General features: G+C 59.9%; 1 protein-coding gene across 1 annotated transcript in view; it reads left to right on the top strand.

The window, feature by feature from the left end:
• LOC106864494 (lysine-specific demethylase 5C-like) overlaps positions 1 to 20,027 on the top strand; it is a 59,048-nt gene that overhangs the window by 17,746 nt on the left and 21,275 nt on the right. The window contains 23 exon segments of the mRNA XM_088155029.1: positions 91 to 167; positions 250 to 269; positions 272 to 372; positions 2,206 to 2,361; positions 2,363 to 2,377; positions 2,475 to 2,522; positions 2,524 to 2,566; positions 2,569 to 2,609; positions 4,785 to 4,845; positions 4,848 to 4,907; positions 5,289 to 5,306; positions 5,787 to 5,944; positions 8,752 to 8,820; positions 8,822 to 8,911; positions 10,236 to 10,305; positions 10,308 to 10,354; positions 12,016 to 12,133; positions 12,136 to 12,173; positions 13,451 to 13,537; positions 13,539 to 13,633; positions 15,363 to 15,525; positions 15,612 to 15,731; positions 17,605 to 17,799. Of these exon segments, the coding sequence (XP_088011155.1) occupies positions 91 to 167; positions 250 to 269; positions 272 to 372; positions 2,206 to 2,361; positions 2,363 to 2,377; positions 2,475 to 2,522; positions 2,524 to 2,566; positions 2,569 to 2,609; positions 4,785 to 4,845; positions 4,848 to 4,907; positions 5,289 to 5,306; positions 5,787 to 5,944; positions 8,752 to 8,820; positions 8,822 to 8,911; positions 10,236 to 10,305; positions 10,308 to 10,354; positions 12,016 to 12,133; positions 12,136 to 12,173; positions 13,451 to 13,537; positions 13,539 to 13,633; positions 15,363 to 15,525; positions 15,612 to 15,731; positions 17,605 to 17,799 (1,890 nt within the window).

The following is a 20,027-nucleotide window of genomic DNA, read 5'->3' as shown; positions in this document are numbered from 1 at the left end:
TTGGCTGCCCACCCCCCAAATTCGGGCTGTGTGCCCCTCTGGCCATCCCTGACCACCCCCCCCCCCCTTTTTTCTTTGCCCCCCACCCAGGATTGGCAGCCCCCCTTTGCTGTCGAGGTCGACAACTTCAGGTTCACCCCTCGCATCCAGAGGCTCAACGAGCTGGAGGTGAGCGAGGGGGGGGCAAATTTTGGGGTGGGTGGGGGGCGTGTGCACCCACCCCACCCACCCACCCCACCCACTTCCACCAGCCCAGACCCGGGTGAAGCTGATTACCTGGACCAGATCGCCAAATTTTGGGAGATCCAGGGCTCCTCCCTCAAAATTCCCAACGTGGAGAGGCGAATCCTCGACCTCTACAGCCTCAGCAAGGTGAGGAGAGGGGAGGGGACCCCCACCCCCTCACCTGGGGGTCTCACCTGGAGGTGTTCCCCCCCTCCCCCGTTGATGATTGTTTCCTGGCAGGGAATATTTTCTTATTTTGGGGTGATTTTTCTCAAAATCAAGGTTGTTTTCATGTCTGGAGAATGATTTTTTTTTTTTTTTTTTTTTTTCCTCTGGGGGTGTATTTTTATTGGGGGGTGGGGGTAATTAACCCCATGAAGGTCATTTAGAGGGTTAATTGGGGTTAATTGATCTCCTTGGGGGTGTTTTTCCATTTAGGAGTTTAATTCTGTTTTTGGGGAATATTTTGCTATTTTGGAAGATTATTTCCCAATTTTGGGAGTTAACTGTTTCCTGCACGGGGAAATCTTTGAGTTTAGGGGTGTAATTATTTTTCCTGGGTGAGCATTATTTAATGAGATAATTAATTACTCCTGAAGGAGGGGTGGGGGGCGATGTTCCCATTTAGGGGTCGTGTCCCAATTTATGGGGCACTCAGTGTCCTCCCACAGGTGGGGGTAGAAGCAGGGGGGGCTCTGGGTGGCCCTGGGGGGCTCTGGGTGGCCCTGGGTGGCTCTGGGGTGTCCCTGAGCTCTCAGTGTCCCCTCCCAGGTGGCTACGAGGCCATCTGTGAGGACTGGGGGTGGCCCTGGGGGGCTCTGGCTGGCCCTGGGTGCTTGTGGGTGACCGTGGGTGGCTCTAGGTGGCCCTGGGGGACTCTGGGTGGCCCTGGGGGGCTGCAGGTGGCTCTGGGTGTCCCTGAGGCCTCAGTGTCCCCTCCCAGGTGGTCATGGAGGAAGGTGGCTACAAGACCACCTGCAAGGACTGGGGCTGGCCCTGGGTGCCTGGGGGTGGCCCTGGTGCCCCTGGCTGGCTCTGGGTGCCTGTGGGTGCCCATGGGTGACCATGGCTGTCCCTGGCTGTCCCTGGGGTGTCCCTGATCCCTCCCTGTCCCCTCCCAGGTGGTGATGGAGGAGGGTGGCCACGAGGCCATCTGTGAGGACTGAGAGTGGCCTGGGTGTCCCTGGGGTGCCCCTGGCTGGCTCTGGGTGCCCGTGGCTTGTCCCTGGGGTGTCCCTGATCCCTCGCTGTCCCCTCGCAGGTGGTGATGGAGGAGGGTGGCTACGAGGCCATCTGTGAGGACTGAGAGTGGCCCTGGCTGTCCCTGGGTGCCCGTGGGTGCCCCTGGGTGTCCCTGGGTGTCCCTGGGGGTGTCCCTCAGCCCTCGCTGTCCCCTCGCAGGTGGTGATGGAGGAGGGTGGCTACGAGCCATCTGCAAGGACTGAGAGTGGCCCTGGGTGCCCCTGGCTGGCTCTGGGTGCCCGTGGCTGTCCCTGGGTGTCCCTGGGGTGTCCCTGAGGCCTCAGTGTCCCCTCCCAGGTGGTGATGGAGGAAGGTGGCTACAAGACCACCTGCAAGGACTGGGGCTGGCCCTGGCTGGCCTGGGTGCCTGGGGGTGGCCCTGGCTGGCTCTGGGTGCCTGTGGCTGTCCCTGTGTGTCCCTGGGGTGTCCCTCACCCCTCGCTGTCCCCTCGCAGGTGGTGATGGAGGAGGGTGGCTACGAGTGCCATCTGCAAGGATCGCCGCTTGGGCGCGGGTTTGCCCAGGCTGGCTCTGGGTTGCCCGTGGCTGTCCTGGGGTGTCCCTGGGGTGTCCCTCACCCCTCGCTGTCCCCTCGCAGGTGGTGATGGAGGAAGGTGGCTACGAGGCCATCTGTGAGGACTGGGGGCTGGCCCTGGCTGGCTCTGGGTGCCCGTGGGTGTCCCTGGGTGACCATGGGTGTCCCTGGGGTGTCCCTCACCCCTCGCTGTCCCCTCCCAGGTGGTGATGGAGGAGGGTGGCTACGAGGCCATCTGCAAGGATCGCCGCTGGGCGCGGGTTGCCCAGCGCCTGTCGTACCCGTCGGGGAAGAACATCGGCTCCCTGCTGCGGGCTCACTACGAGCGCATCATTTACCCCTACGAGATGTACCAGTCCCGGGGCCAACCTCGTGGTGAGGGTCTGGGGGCTCCGTGGGGGATTTTTGGGGGTCTCCCCCCCCCCCCGTGGGGGGTCACGCTGAGCGTCCCCCCTGCCCCCCCTGTGTGCAGCAGTGCCACACGAGGCCCTTTGAGAGCGAGGAGAAGGATCGCGAGTACAAAACCCCACAGCATCCCCCTGCGGCAGTCGGTGCAGCCCTCCAAGTCAACAGCTACGGCCGGCGGGCCAAGCGCCTGCAGCAGGAGGTGGGTACCCCCCAAAGAGCACCCTGGAGCCCCCAGACCCCCCTATTGGGGCCCCAGACCCCCTATTGGAACACCAGACCCCCTATTGGGACCCCCAGACCCCGTATTGGGCCCCCAGACCCCCTATTGGAACCCCAGACCCCCCTATTGGAACCCCAAAGAGCACCCTGGAGCCCCCAGACCCCCTATTGGAACCCCAAAGAGCACCCTGGAGCCCCCAGACCCCCTATTGGGTACCCAAAGAGCACCCTGGAGCCCCCAGACCCCCTATTGGGACCCTCAGACCCCGTATTGGAGCCCCCAGACCCCTATTGGAACCCCAAAGATCGTCCTGGAGCCTCCAGACCCCGTATTGGAACCCCAGACCCCGTATTGGAACCCCAAAGAGCACCCTGGAGCCCCCAGACCCCCTATTGGAACCCCAAAGAGCACCCTGGAGCCCCCAGACCCCCTATTGGAACCCCAGACCCCGTATTGGAACACCAGAGATCATCCTGGAGCCCCCAGACCCTGTCCTGGAGCCCCCAGACCCCTGTCCTGGAGCCCCAGACCCCTATTGGAACCCCAAAGAGCACCCTGGAGCCCCCAGACCCCTGTCCTGGAGCCCCCAGACCCCCTATTGGAACCCCAAAGAGCACCCTGGAGCCTCCAGACCCCCCTATTGGGACCCCAAAGACCACCCTGGAGCCCCCAGACCCCCTATTGGGACCCCAAAGAGCACCCTGGAGCCCCCAGACCCCCTATTGGAACCCCAAAGAGCACCCTGGAGCCCCCAGACCCCCTATTGAACCCCAAAGACCACCCTGGAGCCCCCAGACCCCCTGTTGGAGCCCCCAGACCCCTGTCCTGGAGCCCCCAGACCCCCTATTGGAACCCCAGAGATCGTCCTGGAGCCCCCAGACCCCCTATTGGGACCCCCAGACCCCGTATTGGAACCCCAAAGACCACCCTGGAGCCCCCAGACCCCCTGTTGGAGCCCCAGACCCCTGTCCTGGAGCCCCAGACCCCCTATTGGGACCCCAAAGAGCACCCTGGAGCCCCCAGACCCCCTATTGGAGCCCCCAGACCCCGTATTGGAACCCCAAAGACCACCCTGGAACCCCCAGACCCCCTATTGGGACCCCAAAGAGCACCCTGGAGCCCCCAGACCCCGTATTGGGACCCCAGACCCCGTATTGGGACCCCCAGACCCCGTATTGGAACCCCAAAGAGCACCCTGGAGCCCCCAGACCCGTATTGGAACCCCAGAGATCGTCCTGGAGCCCCCAGACCCCGTATTGGGACCCCCAGACCCCCTAATGGAACCCCAGACCCCTGTCCTGGAGCCCCCAGATCCCCTGTCCTGGAACCCCCAGACCCCCTATTGGAACCCCAAACCCCCTCCTGGAGCCCCCAGATCCCTGTCCTGGAACCCCCAGACCCCCTATTGGAACCCCAAACCCCCTCCTGGAGCCCCCAGACCCCCTATTGGAATGCCAAACCCCCTCCTGGAGCCCCCAAACCCCTGTCCTGGAACCCCAAAGATTGTCCTGGAACCCCCAGACCCCCTATTGGGACCCCCAGACCCCCTATTGGGACCCCAGAGATCGTCCTGCAGCCCCCAGACCCCCTATTGGAACCCCAAAGACTTTCCTGGAGCCCCCAAACAGCCCTCCTGGAGCCCCCAGACCCCATACTGGAACCCCAAATATCGTCCTGGAGCCCCAGACCCCTTATTGGAGCCCCAGACCCCCTCCTGGAGCCCCCAGACCCCGTATTGGAAACCCCAAATATCGCCTCCTGGAGCCCCCAGACCCCTATTGGAACCCCCAGACCCCGTATTGGAACCCCAAAGACCTTCCTGGAGCTCCCAGACCCCCTGTTGGAACCCCAGAGATCGTCCTGGAGCCCCCAGACCCCTGTTGGAACCCCAGAGATCGTCCTGGAGCCCCAGACCCCATATTGGGACCCCAGAGATTGTCCTGAAGCCCCCAGACCCCATATTGGAGCCCCCAGACCCCCTATTGGAACCCCAAAGATCGTCCTGGAGCCCCCAGACCCCTTCCAGGCACCCCCCAGACCCCCTCCTGGAGCCCCCAGACCCCTTCCTGAACCCCCAGACCCTCTCCAGGCGCCCCCAAACCTCCTCGTGGAGCCCCCAGACCCCCCCCCTTCTGACTGTGCTGTCCCCCCCAGCCCGAGCCCACCGAGGAGGACATTGAGAAGAACCCCGAGCTGAAGAAGCTGCAGATCTATGGGCTGGGCCCAAAATGTTGGGACTGGGGCTGGTGGCCAAGGATAAAACTCTGAGGAAAAAAGGTATTGGGGGGGACCCCTCCCCCGCATTTTGGGGGTGGCTGGGACCCCCCCTGAATCTTCCTGGGGAATCTCTGTGTGGTTTTGGGGTTGTTTTTTGTAATTCCCCAAATTCTTTTGGGATCCTGCTCGGTTTTTTTAGGAATTTTCTGTTCTCTGTTATTTATGGACAAAGTTTTGTTTTACAGGACAAATATCCGCCCTCCTAATTCTTTAGGGACCCCCTTTTCCTCCCCTCAATTCTTTAGAGACCCCCTTTTTTTCCCCCTCAATTCTTTAGGGACCCCTTTTTCACCCCCATAAATCAATAATCGATACCCCCCAATTAATGATCAATATTTCCAATCAGTGATCAATAACCCGCCTCTAACCCCCTCCCCGCAGACAAGGAGGGTCCCGAGTGTCCCCCCACAATGGTGGAACCCTAAGAGGGGGTCCCCAGTGTCACCAGAAGTGCAGGACCCCCAATAAATCAATAATCGATACTCCCCAATAAATGATCAATATTTCCAATCAGTGATCAATAACCCCCTCTCCGCAGACGAGGAGGGTCCCGAGTGTCCCCCCACAATGATGGAACCCTGAGGGGGGTCCCCAATGTCACCAAAAGTGCAGGACCCCCCATAAATCAATAACCAATATTTCCAATCAGTGATCAATAACCCCCAATCAGTGATCAATAACACCCCTCTCCCGCAGACAAGGAGGGTCCCGAGTGTCCCCCCACAATGATGGAACCCTGAGGGGGGTCCCCAATGTCACCAGAAGTGCAGGACCCCCAATAAATCAATAACCAATATTTCCAATAAATGATCAATATTTCCAATCAGCGATCAATAACCCGCCTCTCACCCCCTCCCCGCAGACAAGGAGGGTCCCGAGTGCCCCCCACGGTGGTGGTGAAGGAGGAGCCTCCGGGGGAGCCCCGGGGGGGGTCCCCGATGTCGCCGGGGGGGGCTCGGGACGAGCTGCGCCACAGCCCCGAGCCCTGCACCAAAATGAGCATGAGGCTGCGCCGGAGCCACAGCAGCAGCCAGTTCGTGAGTGGGGGTCTGTGGGGCTGGGACCCCCACCCAAAATACCCCACAGACCCCAAATCCACCCCTGAATCCCCACAGCAGCAGCCAGTTCGTGAGTGGGGTCTGCGGGGCCGGGACCCCCACCCAAATTACCCAAATCCCACCCTAAATCCATCCCTGAATCCCACAGCAGCAGCAGTTCGTGAGTGGGGGTCTGGGGGGCCGGGACCCCCACCCAAATTAACCCAAATCCCACCCTAAATCCATCCCTGAATCCCCACAGCAGCAGCCAGTTCGTGAGTGGGGGGCTGTGGGGCCGGGACCCCCACCCAAATTAACCCAGAGACCCCCAAATCCCACCCCCCAATCCCCACAGCAGCAGCCAGTTCGTGAGTGGGGGTCTGTGGGGCCGGGACCCCCACCCAAATTAACCCAGAGACCCCCAAATCCCACCCCCGAATCCCCACAGCAGCAGCCAGTTCGTGAGTGGGGGTCTGTGGGGCCGGGACCCCCACCCAAAATACCCCAGAGACCCCCAAAATCCAACCCTAAATCCATCCCTGAATCCCCACAGCAGCAGCCAGTTCGTGAGTGGGGGTCTGTGGGGCTGGGACCCCCACCAAAATACCCCAGAGACCCCCAAATCCCACCCCTGAATCCCCACAGCAGCAGCCAGTTCGTGAGTGGGGGTCTGTGGGGCCGGACCCCCACCCAAATTACCCAAATCCCACCCTAAATCCACCCCTGAATCCCCACAGCAGCAGCCAGTTCGTGAGGTGGGGGGCTGGGGGCCGGGACCCCCACCCAAAATACCCCACAGACCCCCAAATCCCACCCCCGAATCCCCACAGCAGCAGCCAGTTCGTGAGTGGGGTCTGTGGGGCCGGGACCCCCACCCAAATTAACCCAAATCCCACCCTAAATCCACCCCCCAATACCCACAGCAGCAGCCAGTTCGTGAGTGGGGGTCTGCGGGGCCGGGACCCCCACCCAAATTACCCAAATCCCACCCTAAATCACCCCCCAATCCCCACAGCAGCAGCCAGTTCGTGAGTGGGGGTCTGGGGGGCCGGGACCCCCACCCAAAATACCCCACAGACCCCCAAATCCCACCCCCCAATCCCCACAGCAGCAGCCAGTTCGTGAGTGGGGGGCTGTGGGGCTGGGACCCCCACCCAAATTAACCCCAAATCCCACCCTAAATCCATCCCTGAATCCCCACAGCAGCAGCCAGTTCGTGAGTGGGGGTCTGGGGGCCGGGACCCCCACCCAAATTAACCCAGAGACCCCAAATCCCACCCCCGAATCCCCACAGCAGCAGCCAGTTCGTGAGTGGGGGGCTGTGGGGCCGGACCCCCCACCCAAAATACCCCAGAGACCCCAAATCCCACCCCCGAATCCCCACAGCAGCAGCCAGTTCGTGAGTGGTGGTCTGTGGGCCGGGACCCCACACCCAAAATACCCCCAGAGACCCCCAAATCCCACCCCAGAATCCCCACAGCAGCAGCCAGTTCGTGAAGTGGGGCGTCTGCGGGCCGGGACCCCCACCCAAATTACCCAAATCCCACCCTAAATCCAACCCTGAATCCCCACAGCAGCAGCCAGTTCGTGAGTGGGGGGCTGCGGGCCGGGACCCCCACCCAAAATACCCCAGAGACCCCCAAATCCCACCCCTGAATCCCCACAGCAGCAGCCAGTTCGTGAGTGGGGGCTGGGGCCCGGGACCCCCACCCAAAATACCCCAGAGACCCCCAAATCCAACCCTAAATCCATCCCTGAATGCCCACAGCAGCAGCCAGTTCGTCGAGTGGGGGGCTGGGGGCTGGGACCCCCACCCAAATTAACCCAGAGACCCCCAAATCCCACCCCCGAATCCCCACAGCAGCAGCCAGTTTGTGAGTGGGGGTCTGCGGGCCGGGACCCCCACCCAAATTAACCAAAATCCCACCCTAAATCCCTCCCTGAATCCCCACAGCAGCAGCCAGTTCGTGAGTGGGGTCTGGGGGCCGGGACCCCCACCCAAAATACCCCAGAGACCCCCAAATCCACCCCCGAATCCCCACAGCAGCAGCCAGTTCGTGAGTGGGGGTCTGGGGGCCGGACCCCCACCCAAAATACCCCACAGACCCCAAATCCCACTCCACACACACCCACAGCAGCAGCCAGTTCGTGAGTGGGGGTCTGGGGGGCGGGACCCCCACCCAAAATACCCAAATCCCACCCTAAATCCATCCCCCAATCCCCACAGCAGCAGCCAGTTCGTGAGTGGGGGTCTGCTGGGGGCCGGGACCCCCACCCAAATTAACCCAAATCCCACCCTAAATCCACCCCTGAATCCCCACAGCAGCAGCCAGTTCGTGAGTGGGGGGCTGCTGAGGCTGTGCCAGGCTGAGACCCCCACCCCAAATCCTACACCCCAAATCCACCCAAAATCCCACCCCACACCCCCCCAACCCCCCCAAAATCCCACCTCAAACCCCCAAAATCCCACCCCACACGCCCCAACCCCCCCAAAATCCACCCCACACACCCCAAAATCCCACTCCCACACCCCAAATCCCACCCCACACACCCCAGAATCCCACCCCAATCCCCCCCAAAATCCCACCCCACACACCCCAAATCCACCCAAACCCCCCAAAATCCCACCCCACACACCCCAGAATCCCACCCCAATCCCCCCAAAATCCCACTCCCACACCCCAAATCCCATCCCAAACCCCCCAAAATCCCACCCCACACTCCAAACCCCCCCCGAATCGCGCCCCACACCCCCGAATCCCGCCCCACACCCCCGAATCGCGCCCCACGCGCGTTTCCCCGCGCAGGTGGACTCGTACATCTGCCGCATGTGCTCTCGGGGTGACGAGGATGACAAGCTGCTGCTGTGTGACGGCCTGCGATGACAATTACCACATCTTCTGCCTGCTGCCCCCCCTGCCCGAGATCCCCAAGGGCATCTGGCGCTGCCCCAAATGCGTCATGGCGGTGAGGGGCACATGGGGACACCCCCGGGGTGGGTCACATCTTGGCTGTGGGGCTGGGGACCCCCGGGGTGGGTCACATCCTCCCTGTGGGGCTGGGACACCCTGAACTGTGGGGCTAGGATCCTCATTTATGGGGTTGGGGGCCCCCTGATCTGTGGGGCACATGGGGACACCCCCTGGGACCCCCGGGGTGGGTCACATCCTCCCTGTGGGGCTGGGGACACCCTGATCTGTGGGGCACATGGGGACACCCCCCCGGGACCCACGGGGTGGGTCACATCCTCCCTGTGGGGCTGGGACCCTCATAATGGGGATAGAGACCCCTGGATCTCTGGGTTTGGGACTCCTGTCTGTGGGGCTGGGGACCTCCATAATGGGTTAGAGACCCCCGGATCTGTGGGGCACATGGAGACACCCCCCTGGGACCCCCGGGGTGGGTCACATCCTGCCTGTGGGGCTGGGGACCCCCGGGGTGGGTCACATCCTCCCTGTGGGGCTGGGGACCCCCGGCGTGGGTCACATGCTGCTGTGGGGCTGGGACCCCCATAATGGGGATAGAGACCCCCTGATTTGTGGGGTTGGAGACCCCCTGAGCTGCTTTCTATAGGGTGCCCCAAATAGCTGGAGCTGGGGTCCCCAAGCCCCCCCTGAGACCCTCCCGGTGTCCCCAGTGACCCCTTCCAGTGTCCCCTGACCCCTCCCGGTGTCCTCTGACCCCTTCCCAGGGTCCCCAAGCCCCCTGACCCCTCCCGGTGTCCCCAAGCCCCCTTGACCCTCTCCCGTTGTCCCCAAGCCCCCCTGACCTCTCCCGGTGTCCCCAGTGTCCCTCTCCCGGTGTCCCCAAGCCCCCCTGACCTCTCCCAGTGTCCCCAGTGTCCCTCTCCCGGTGTCCCCAAGCCCCCCTGACCTCTTCCCAGTGTCCCCAGTGTCCCTCTCCCGGTGTCCCCAAGCCCCCCTGACCCTCTCCCGGTGTCCCCAAGCCCCCCTGATCCCTCCCGGTGTCCCCTGACCCTCTCCCGGTGTCCCCAAAGCCCCCCTGACCCCTCCCGGTGTCCCCTGACCCTCTCCCGGTGTCCCCTGACCCCTCCAGGTGTCCCAGTGTCCCCCTCCCCTCTCCCGGTGTCCCCAAAGCCCCCCTGACCCCTTCCAGTGTCCCCAGTGACCCCTTCCAGTGTCCCCTGACCCCTTCCCGGTGTCCCCTGCCCCCTCCCGGTGTCCCCAGTGACCCCTTCCAGTGGTCCTCTGACCCCTCCCGGTGTCCCCAAGCCCCCCTGACCCCTCCCGGTGTCCCAAAGCCCCCCTGACCCCTCCCGGTGTCCCCCCAGGAGTGCAAGCGTCCCCCCCGAGGCGTTCGGTTCGAGCAGGCCACGCGCGAGTACACCCTGCAGAGCTTCGGGAGATGGCCGACGCCTTCAAGGCCGACTACTTCAACATGCCCGTGCACGTGAGCCCCCCAAAAACCACCCTGGATACCCCCAAAACCCCCCCTGGATACCCCAAAACCCCCTGGATACCCCAAAACCCACCCGGGTCTCCCCAAATCCCCCAGATCTCCCTCAATTCAATGAGGTGGGTGACGCCTTCAAGGCCCACTACTTCAACGTGCCCGTGCACGTGAGCCCCCAAAAATCACCCTGGATACCCCAAAACCCCCCCGGGTCACCCCAAAACCCCCTGGATACCCCAAAACCCACCCGGTCTCCCCAAACCCCCCTGAGCCCCCCAGATCTCCCTCAATTCAATGAGGTGTGTGATGCCTTCAAGGCCGGCTGCTTCAACGTGCCCGTGCACGTGAGCCCCCAAAAATCATCCTGGATACCCCCAAAACCCCCCCCTGGATACCCCAAAACCCACCCGGGTCCCCCCAAATCCCCCAGATCTCCCTCAATTCAATGAGGTGGGTGACGCCTTCAAGGCCGGCTGCTTCACAGTAGCCCCCAAACCTCCCCTAAAAACCCCCAAAACCCCCCCCAAATCCCCCCCAAACCCCCTCCCCACCCCCCTGAAGCCCCCTGCCCGCAGATGGTGCCCACGGAGCTGGTGGAGGAGTTCTGATATTTGATGAACAACCTCCAAATCCACCCTAAAACCTCCCCAAAAACCCCCTCAAACCCCCTCAAATCCCCCCAAACCCCCTCCCCACCCCCCTGAAGCCCCCTGCCCGCAGATGGTGCCCACGGAGCTGGTGGAGAAGGAGTTCTGGTATTTGATGAACAACCTCCAAATCCACCTAAAACCCCCCAAAACCCCCCAAAAACCCCTCAAATCCCCCAAAACCCCCCCAAAATCCCCCAAATCCCCCCCCTGAAGCCCCCTGCCCGCAGATGGCGCTCACGGAGCTGCTGGAGGAGTTCTGATATTTGATGAACAACCTCCAAATCACCCCAAAGCCTCCCCTAAAACCCCCCAAATGCCCCCCAAAACCCCCTCAAATCCCCCCCAAATCCACCCCAAACCCCCTCCCCACCCCCCCCTGAAGCCCCCTGCCCGCAGATGGTGCCCACGGAGCTGGTGGAGAAGGAGTTCTGGTATTTGATGAACAACTCCAAATCCACCCTAAAACCCCCAAAACCCCCCAAAAAACCCTCAAATCCCCCCAAAACCCCCCCAAATCCCCCCCCGGCCCCCCTGAAGCCCCCTGCCCGCAGAAGGCGCTCACAGAGCTGGTGGAGGAGTTCTGGTATTTGATGAACAACCTCCAAAACCTCCCCTAAAACCCCCCAAAACCCCCCCAAATCCCCCCAAAACCCCCTCAAATCCCCCAAACCCCCTCCCCACCCCCCCCTGAAGCCCCCTGCCCGCAGATGGCGCCCACAGAGCTGGTGGAGGAGTTCTGATATTTGATGAACAACCTCCAAATCCACCCAAAAACTCCCCAAAACCCCCCAAATCCCCCCCAAATCCCCCCAAATCCCCCCAAACCCCCTCCGGGCCCCCCCTGAAGCCCCCTGCCCGCAGATGGTGCCCACGGAGCTGGTGGAGGAGTTCTGGTATTTGATGAACAACCTCCAAATCCACCCTAAAACCTCCCCAAAACCCCCCAAAAAAAACCCCTCAAATCCCCCCAAATCCCCTCCGGGCCCCCCTGAAGCCCCCTGCCCGCAGATGGTGCCCACGGAGCTGGTGGAGAAGGAGTTCTGGCGCCTGGTGAACAGCATCGAGGAGGACGTGACCGTGGAGTACGGGGCCGACATCCACTCCAAGGAGTTCGGCTCCGGCTTCCCGTGCGCGACGGCAAACGGCGCCTGTCCCCCGAGGAGGAGGTGCGACATTTGTCACTTTGTCACCTCCCCGGGGGGCATTGTCACCTCCCCTGGGGGTGTCCCTGTCCCCCCTGTCCCAGGAGGGATGATGTCATTGCCCTGTCCCTGCTGTCCCCTGTCCCCCGGGTGACGCTGTCCCCTGTCCCCTGGGTGACCCTGTCCCCTGGGTGACCCTGGGTGACGCTGTCCCGTGTCCCCAGGAGGGGTGATGCTGTCCCCTGGGTGACGCTGGGTGTCCCGTTTGTCCCCCGGGTGTCACCGGGTGACGCTGTGTGTCCCCTGTCCCTGCCCGTCCCTGTCCCCTGTGTGACCCTGTCCCCTGTCCCCCGGGTGTCCCCTGTCCCCATTGTCCCTGTCCCCTTTGTCCCCGTCCCCCGGGTGTCCCCATCCCCCAGGTGACCCTGGGCGTCCCCTGGGTGTCGCTGGGTGACGCTGTGTGTCCCGTTTGTCCCCGGGTGTCACCGGGTGACGCTGTGTGTCCCCTGTCCCCTGTGTGTCCCTGTCCCCAGGGTGTCACTGGGTGTCCCCTGGGTGTCCCCTGGGTGTCCCCCGGGTGACGCTGTGTGTCCCTGTCCCCCGGGTGTCACTGGGTGACCCTGGGTGTCCCCTGTGTGTCCCTGTCCCCTGGGTGTCCCCTGGGTGTCCCCTGGGTGTCCCCTGGGTGTCCCCTGGGTGTCCCCTGGGTGTCCCCCGGGTGACGCTGTGTGTCCCCTGGGTGTCACTGGGTGACCTGGGTGTCCCCCGGTGACGCTGTGTCTCCCCTGGGTGTCCCCCGGGTGTCACTGGGTGACCCTGGGTGTCACCTGTGTGTCACTGTGTGTCCCCGTTTGTCCCCCGGTGTCACTGTGTGTCCCCCTGGGTGTCCCGTTTGTCCCCTGTGTGTCACCGTATGTCCCCCGTGTGTCCCCGTGTGTCCCCGCGTATCCCCCGCGTGTGTCCCCGCGTGTCACCGTGTCCCCCGCGTATCCCCGCGTGTCCCCGCGTATCCCCCGCGTGTCCCCGCGTGTCCCCCCGCGTGTCCCCGCGTGTCCCCGCGTGTCCCCCGTGTATCCCCGCGTATCCCCCGCGTATCCCCGCGTGTCCCCCGCGTGTCCCCGCGTGTCCCCCGCGTGTCCCCCGTGTATCCCCGCGTATCCCCCGCGTATCCCCGCGTGTCCCCCGCGGTGTCCCCGCGTGTCCCCCGCGTGTCCCCCGTGTATCCCCGCGTATCCCCCCGCGTATCCCCGCGTGTCCCCCGCGTGTCCCCGCGTGTCACCGTGTCCCCCGCGTGTCCCCAGGAGTACGCGGGCAGCGGTTGGAACCTGAACGTGATGCCGGTGCTGCAGCAGTCGGTTCTGTGCCACATCAACGCCGACATCTCGGGCAATGAAGGTGCCCTGGCTCTACGTGGGCATGGTGTTCTCGGCCTTCTGCTGGCACATCGAGGACCACTGGAGCTACTCCATCAACTACCTCCACTGGTGGGCACCGGGGGGGCACCGGGGGGGCACCGGGGGGGCAAACCCGGGCTCTCTGCGGGGCCGGGGGGGCGATCTGGGGGGGGATTTGGGGGTGTTTGGGTTCTCTGGGGGTGAATTTTGGGGTTTGTTTTGGGGGGATTTTGGTGCCTAGGGAGTGACTGTGGGGCATTTTGGGGGGCTAAGGGGCCGATTTTGGGTGTTTGTCTGATTTGCCCTGGGGGTGATTTTGGGTGTCTGGGTGCCCTGGGGTGATTTGGGGTTCTGGGGGAATTTGGGTGCCCAGGTAGTGACTTCGGGGTGTTTGGGGGCCTGGGGGGGGGCGATTTTGGGGTGATTTTAGGGTGTTTGGGGGGCCCTGGGGGCGATTTTGGGGTGTTTGGGGTGCCCTGGGGGTGACTTTGGGGTGTTTTGGGGGGCATTTGGGTGCCAGGTAGTGACTTCGGCGTGTTGGGTTCCCTGGGGGCGATTTTGGGTGTTTGGGGGGGCCGGGGGGCGATTTGGGGGTTTGTTTGGGTTCTCTGGGGGTGATTTTGGGGTGTTTTGGGGGGATTTTGGGTGCCTAGGGAGTGACTGTGGGGCATTTTGGGGGGCTAAGGGCCGATTTTGGGGTGTTTGGGTGCCCTGGGGGTGATTTTGGGGTGTTTGGGTGCCGTGGGGGTGATTTTGGGGGTGTTTTGGGGGGCATTTGGGTGCCCAGGTAGTGACTTTGGGGTGTTTGGGGGCCTGGGGGGGCGATTTTGGGGTGTTTTGGGGGGCCAGGGGGGCGATTTTGGGGTGATTTTGGGGTGTTTGGGGGCCCTGGTTTTTGAGTGGGATAAGGAAGTTTTTGGGTGGAATAAAGAGGTTTTTGGGTGGAATAAAGAGGTTTTTGGGCGGAATAAGGAGATTTTTGGGTGGGATAAGGAGGTTTTTGGGTGGAATAAAGAGATTTTTGGGTGGGATAAGGAGGTTTTTGGGTGGAATAAAGAGATTTTTGAGTGGGATAAGGAGGTTTTGGGTGGGATAAGGAGGTTTTTGGGTGGAATAAAGAGGTTTTTGGGTGGGATAAGGACGTTTTTGGGTTGGAAAAGGAGGTTTTTGGGGTGAAATAAGGAGGTTTTTGGGTGGGATAAGGAAGTTTTTGGGCGGAATAAGGAGATTTTTGGTAGGATAAGGAGGTATTTTTGGGTGGGATAAAGAGATTTTTGGGTGGACTAAGGATATTTTCGGGGTGTCCCACCCCTCAGGGGCGAACCCAAGACGTGGTACGGGGTGGGATGAGGAGGTTTTTGGGATGGAATAAAATGGATTAGGAAGTTTTTGGGTGGAATAATAGGGTTTTGGGTTGGATAAGATGGAATAAGGAAGTTTTGGGGTGAAATAAAGAGGTTTTTAGGTGGAATAAAGAGGTTTTTGAGTGGAATAAAGAGGTTTTTGAGTGGGATAAGGAAGTTTTAGGGTGGAATAAGGAGGTTTTTGAGTGGGATAAGGAGGTTTTTGGGTGGAATAAAGAGGTTTTTAGGTGGAATAAAGAGGTTTTTGGGTGGAATAAAGAGGTTTTTGGGCGGAATAAGGAGATTTTTGGGTGGGATAAGGAGGTTTTTGGGGTGAAATAAGGAGGTTTTTGTGTGGAATAAAGAGATTTTTGGGTGGACTAAGGAGATTTTTGGGTGGGATAAGGAGGTTTTTGTGTGGAATAAAGAGATTTTTGGGTGGACTAAGGAGATTTTCGGGGTGTCCCACCCCTCAGGGGCGAACCCAAGACGTGGTACGGGGTCCCTTCATTCGCGGCCGAGCACCTGGAGGAGGTGATGAAAAAATTGACGCCGGAGCTTTTCGAGAGCCAACCCGACCTCCTGCACCAGCTCGTCACCCTCATGAACCCCAACACCCTGATGGCCCACGGGGTCCCCGTGAGTTTGGGCGTGTCCCCAGGGCTCTGCCACGCCCCCTTTTTGTGGCCGGCCCAGGTGAGGGACTCAGGTGTGTTGCCCACCAGGTGGTCAGGACCAACCAATGCGCGGGCGAATTCGTCATCACCTTCCCCCGCGCCTACCACAGCGGCTTCAACCAGGGCTACAACTTCGCCGAGGCCGTCAACTTCTGCACGGCCGACTGGGTGAGCCCCCGGGAGGGTAAAAAAATACCTGGGGAGGGTCAGGAATGGAGCTGGACAGGTGAGGAATAGGTGGGGCAGTCAGGAAAAAAAATACGGGAGAAGGCGAAGGGAAGCGTGCAGGGAAATTGGAGGAAAAGGAAAGGAGAAATTAAAATTTAAAGGGGGTAAAAAATACCTGGAGGGGCATAAAAATTACCTGGAATAGCACAGAATAGGTGGGGGATTCAATAAAAAAATTCCTGGGGGAATGCAAAGAAAATTGTAAAGGGAAATTGAGAAATTGGAGGAAAAGGAAAAGAGAATTTAAAATTTAAAGGGGGTAAAAAATACCTGGAGGGGCATAAAAATTACCTGGAATGGCACAGAATAGGTGAGGGAATCAATAAAAAAATTCCTGGGGAAATGCAGAGAAAAGTGTGCAGGGAAATTGAGAAATTGGAGGAAAAGGAAAAGAGAATTTAAAATTTAAAGGGGATAAAAAATACCTGGAGGGGCATAAAAATTACCTGGAATAGCACAGAATAGGTGGGGGAATCAATAAAAAAATTCCTGGGGAAATGGAAGAAAAAATCTTAGAGGGGAAAAAGCAAAATTTGCTGGTGAATATCCAGGGGGAATAAAAAAAAAAAACTGGAGGAACTAAAAAAAAAAAAAAAATATTCAGAGGAAACAAAAAAAATGGCAGAATAAAAAGAACGAAAAAAAAAAAACGAAACAAAAACAAACAAACAAAAAAAACAAAATAATAAAAAAAACAGAACAAAAACAAACAAACAAAAAAAAAAAAAAAAAAGAGAAGCCCCAGAAACTCCAAGGCTGCGTTTTGGGGGTGCAGGGTGACCCCCCCAGGTTTAGGGGTTGGGTTTTGGGGGGTCCCTCAGATTTTTGGGGATCCCCTGATCCCTCCCCAATCCAGGCAGGGCATCGAGCATTACCCGGTTCGCTCTATGGGGGGCGCCCAGGTTTGGGGGTTCAGTTTTGGGGGTTGCCAAGTTTGGGGGTTCCCAGCGGGGTTCAGGGCTTTGTTTAGGGTGTCTGGGGGGGGTCTCCCCATTTTTGGGGACCCCCTGATCCCTCCCCAATCCAGGCAGGGCATCGAGCATTACCTGCTCGGGTTCTCCAGTTTTGGGGGTCCAGTTTTGTCTATGATCCCCTGGCGGGGTTCAGGGCAGTATTTGGGGGTTCCCCCCATTTTTGGGGACCCCCTGACCCCATTTTCCGCCCTCAGCTCCCCGCGGGCCGGCAGTGCCTCGAGCATTACCCGGTTCACTCTATGGGGGGGTTCCCAGTTTTGGGGGTTCAGTTTTGTCTATGATCCCCCGGCGGGGTTCAGGGCTATGTTTGGGGGTTCCCCCCCATTTTTGGGGACCCCCTGACCCCCCTGTCCCCCCTCAGCTCCCCGCGGGCAGTCAGTGCCTCGAGCATTACCCAGTTCACTCTATGGGGGGGCTCCCATCTTTAGCGGTTCGAGCTCCATTTCTCCAGTCGGGTTCAGGGCTGTGTTTGGGGGTTCCCCCCATTTTTGGGGACCCCCTGACCCCATTTTCCCATTCGAGCTCCCTTCAGGCAGTCAGTGCATCGAGCATTACCCGGTTCAGGGGTTCTGGTTCCTGAGGGGCTCCCAGCTTTGGGGGTTCCCAGTCGGGTTCAGGGCTGTGTTTGGGGGTTCCCCCCATTTTTGGGGACCCCCTGACCCCCCTCTTCTATTCCAGCTCCCCACAGGCAGTCAGTGCCTCGAGCATTACCCGGTTCAATGCATGGGGGGGCTCCCATCTTTAGCGCTTCGAGCTCCATTTCTCCAGTCGGGTTCAGGGCTTTGTTTAGGGGTTCCCCCCATTTTTGGGGACCCCCTGACCCCATTTTCCCATTCCAGCTCCCCGCGGGCCGGCAGTGCATCGAGCATTACCGCCGCCTGCGCCGTTACTGCGTGTTCTCTCACGAGGAGCTCATCTGTAAGATGGCAGCGAGCCCCGAGAAGCTGGACCTGAACCTGGCGGCCGCCGTGCACAAGGAAATGTTCGTGCTCGTGCAGGAGGAGCGCAAACTGCGCAAGGCCCTGCTGGAAAAGGTGGGGGGAAAACCCCCCCCAAAAAATTAAAAAAAATAAAATAATGAGGGGTGGGCGTAGGGGAGGGAGGGGGGGTGTCGCGTTGAGGGGGTTTGAGGGTGTTGGGGGCACCCTAAAAATTCTGGGACGGGGGTGAGAGTTGGGTTTGAACTCCCCTGGGAGGTCTCAGAGAGTTTGGGGGTGTTGGGGGCACCCCAAAAATTCTGGGACGGGGGTGAGAGTTGGGTTTGAACTCCCCTGGGAGGTCTCAGAGAGTTTGGGGGTGTTGGGGGTACCCTAAAAAGCTCTGGGAAAGGATTTATGTCACCCTGAGGGAGTTATGGAGGGTTTTGGGGGTGTTTGGGGCACCCCAAAAATTCTGGGACAGGGTTAGGATTGTGTTTTTGTCACCTTGAGGGGGTTGTGGAGGAGTTTAGGGGTGTTGGGGGTACCCTAAAAAGCTCTGGGAAAGGATTTATGTCACCCTGAGGGGGTTGTGGAAGGATTTGGGGGTGTTAGGGGCACCCTAAAAATTCTGGCACAGGGTTAGGATTGTGCTTGTGTCACCCTGAGGGGGTTGTGGAGGAGTTTAGGGGTGTTTGGGGTACCCCAAAAATTCTGGGACAGGGTTAGGATTGTGTTTTCGTCACCTTGAGGGGGTTGTGCAGGAGTTTGGGGGTGTTGGGGGCACCCCAAAAATTCTGGGACGGGGGTGAGAGTTGGGTTTCAACTCCCCGGGGAGGTCTCAGAGAGTTTGGGGGTGTTGGGGGTACCCTAAAAAGCTCTGGGAAAGGATTTATGTCACCCTGAGGGAGTTATGGAGGGTTTTGGGGGTGTTTGGGGCACCCCAAAAATTCTGGGACAGGGTTAGGGTTGTGTTTTCGTCACCTTGAGGGGGTTGTGGAGGGCTTGGGGGTGTTTGGGGCACCCCAAAAATTCTGGGACAGGGTTAGGATTGTGCTTGTGTCACCTTGAGAGGGTTATGGAAGGTTTTGGGGGTGTTAGGGGCACCCTAAAAATTCTGGGACAGGGTTTGTGTCACCCTGAGGGGGTTGTGGAGGAGTTTAGGGGTGTTGGGGGAACACCAAAAATACTGGGACAGGGTTAGGATTGTGCTTGTGTCACCTTGAGGGGGTTGTGGAGGGGTTTGGGGGTATTTGGGGCACCCTAAAAATTCTGGGACAGGGTTAGGGTTGTGTTTGTGTCACCCTGAGGGAGTTATGGAAGGATTTGGGGGTGTTTGGGGCACCCCAAAAATTCTGGGACAGGGTTAGGATTGTGCTCGTGTCACCCTGAGGGGGTTGTGGAGGAGTTTAGGGGTGTTGGGGGTACCCCAAAAATTCTGGGACGGGGGTGAGAGTTGGGTTTGAACTCCCCGGGGAGGTCTCAGAGAGTTTGGGGGTGTTGGGGTACCCTAAAAAGCTCTGGGGAAGGGTTTGTGTCACCCTGAGGGGGTTATGGAAGGATTTGGGGGTGTTTGGGGCACCCCAAAAATTCTGGGACAGGGTTAGGATTGTGTTTTTGTCACCTTGAGGGGGTTGTGGAGGAGTTTAGGGGTGTTGGGGGTACCCCAAAAATTCTGGCACAGGGTTAGGGTTGTGCTTGTGTCACCTTGAGAGGGTTATGGAAGGTTTTGGGGGTGTTAGGGGCACCCTAAAAATTCTGGGACAGGGTTTGTGTCACCCTGAGGGGGTTGTGGAGGAGTTTAGGGGTGTTAGAGGTACCCCAAAAATTCTGGGACAGGGTTAGGATTGTGTTTTTGTCACCTTGAGGGGGTTGTGGAGGGGTTTGGGGTTGTTGGGGGAACCCCAAAATCTCTGGGACAGGGGTGAGAGTTGGGTTTGAACTCCCCGGGGAGGTCTCAGAGAGTTTGGGGGTGTTGGGGGTACCCTAAAAAACTCTGGGACAGGGTTTGTGTCACCCTGAGGGGGCTGTGGAGGGCTTGGCACCCCAAAACCCCCACGGGGGGCTCTGATACCCAATTTTTTTGCCCCCTCAGGGCATCACAGAGTCAGGACAGGAAGGGTTAGAGACACAGGGGGGAACCTGACAGAATTTTTATCCCAATGAGGGGATCAAGAAGAGCTTGGGGACACCCCAAAACTTCCACTGGGGTGTCTGATACCAAATTTTTTTGCCCCCCCAGGGCATCAGGGAGGCAGAGAAGGAAAAGTTGGACCCACAGGGAGAATTTTTATCCTGCTCAGGGCATCAAGAAGAGCTTGGGTGTACAGAGGACACCCCAAAAC

The sequence above is a fragment of the Sturnus vulgaris genome, chromosome 34 (assembly GCF_052056855.1).
Source record: "Sturnus vulgaris isolate bStuVul1 chromosome 34, bStuVul1.hap1, whole genome shotgun sequence".
In the NCBI taxonomy this organism is placed as follows: domain Eukaryota; kingdom Metazoa; phylum Chordata; class Aves; order Passeriformes; family Sturnidae; genus Sturnus; species Sturnus vulgaris.
The sequence above is the reverse complement of the archived record's forward strand: the minus strand, read 5'-3'. Positions and strand labels throughout refer to the sequence as shown.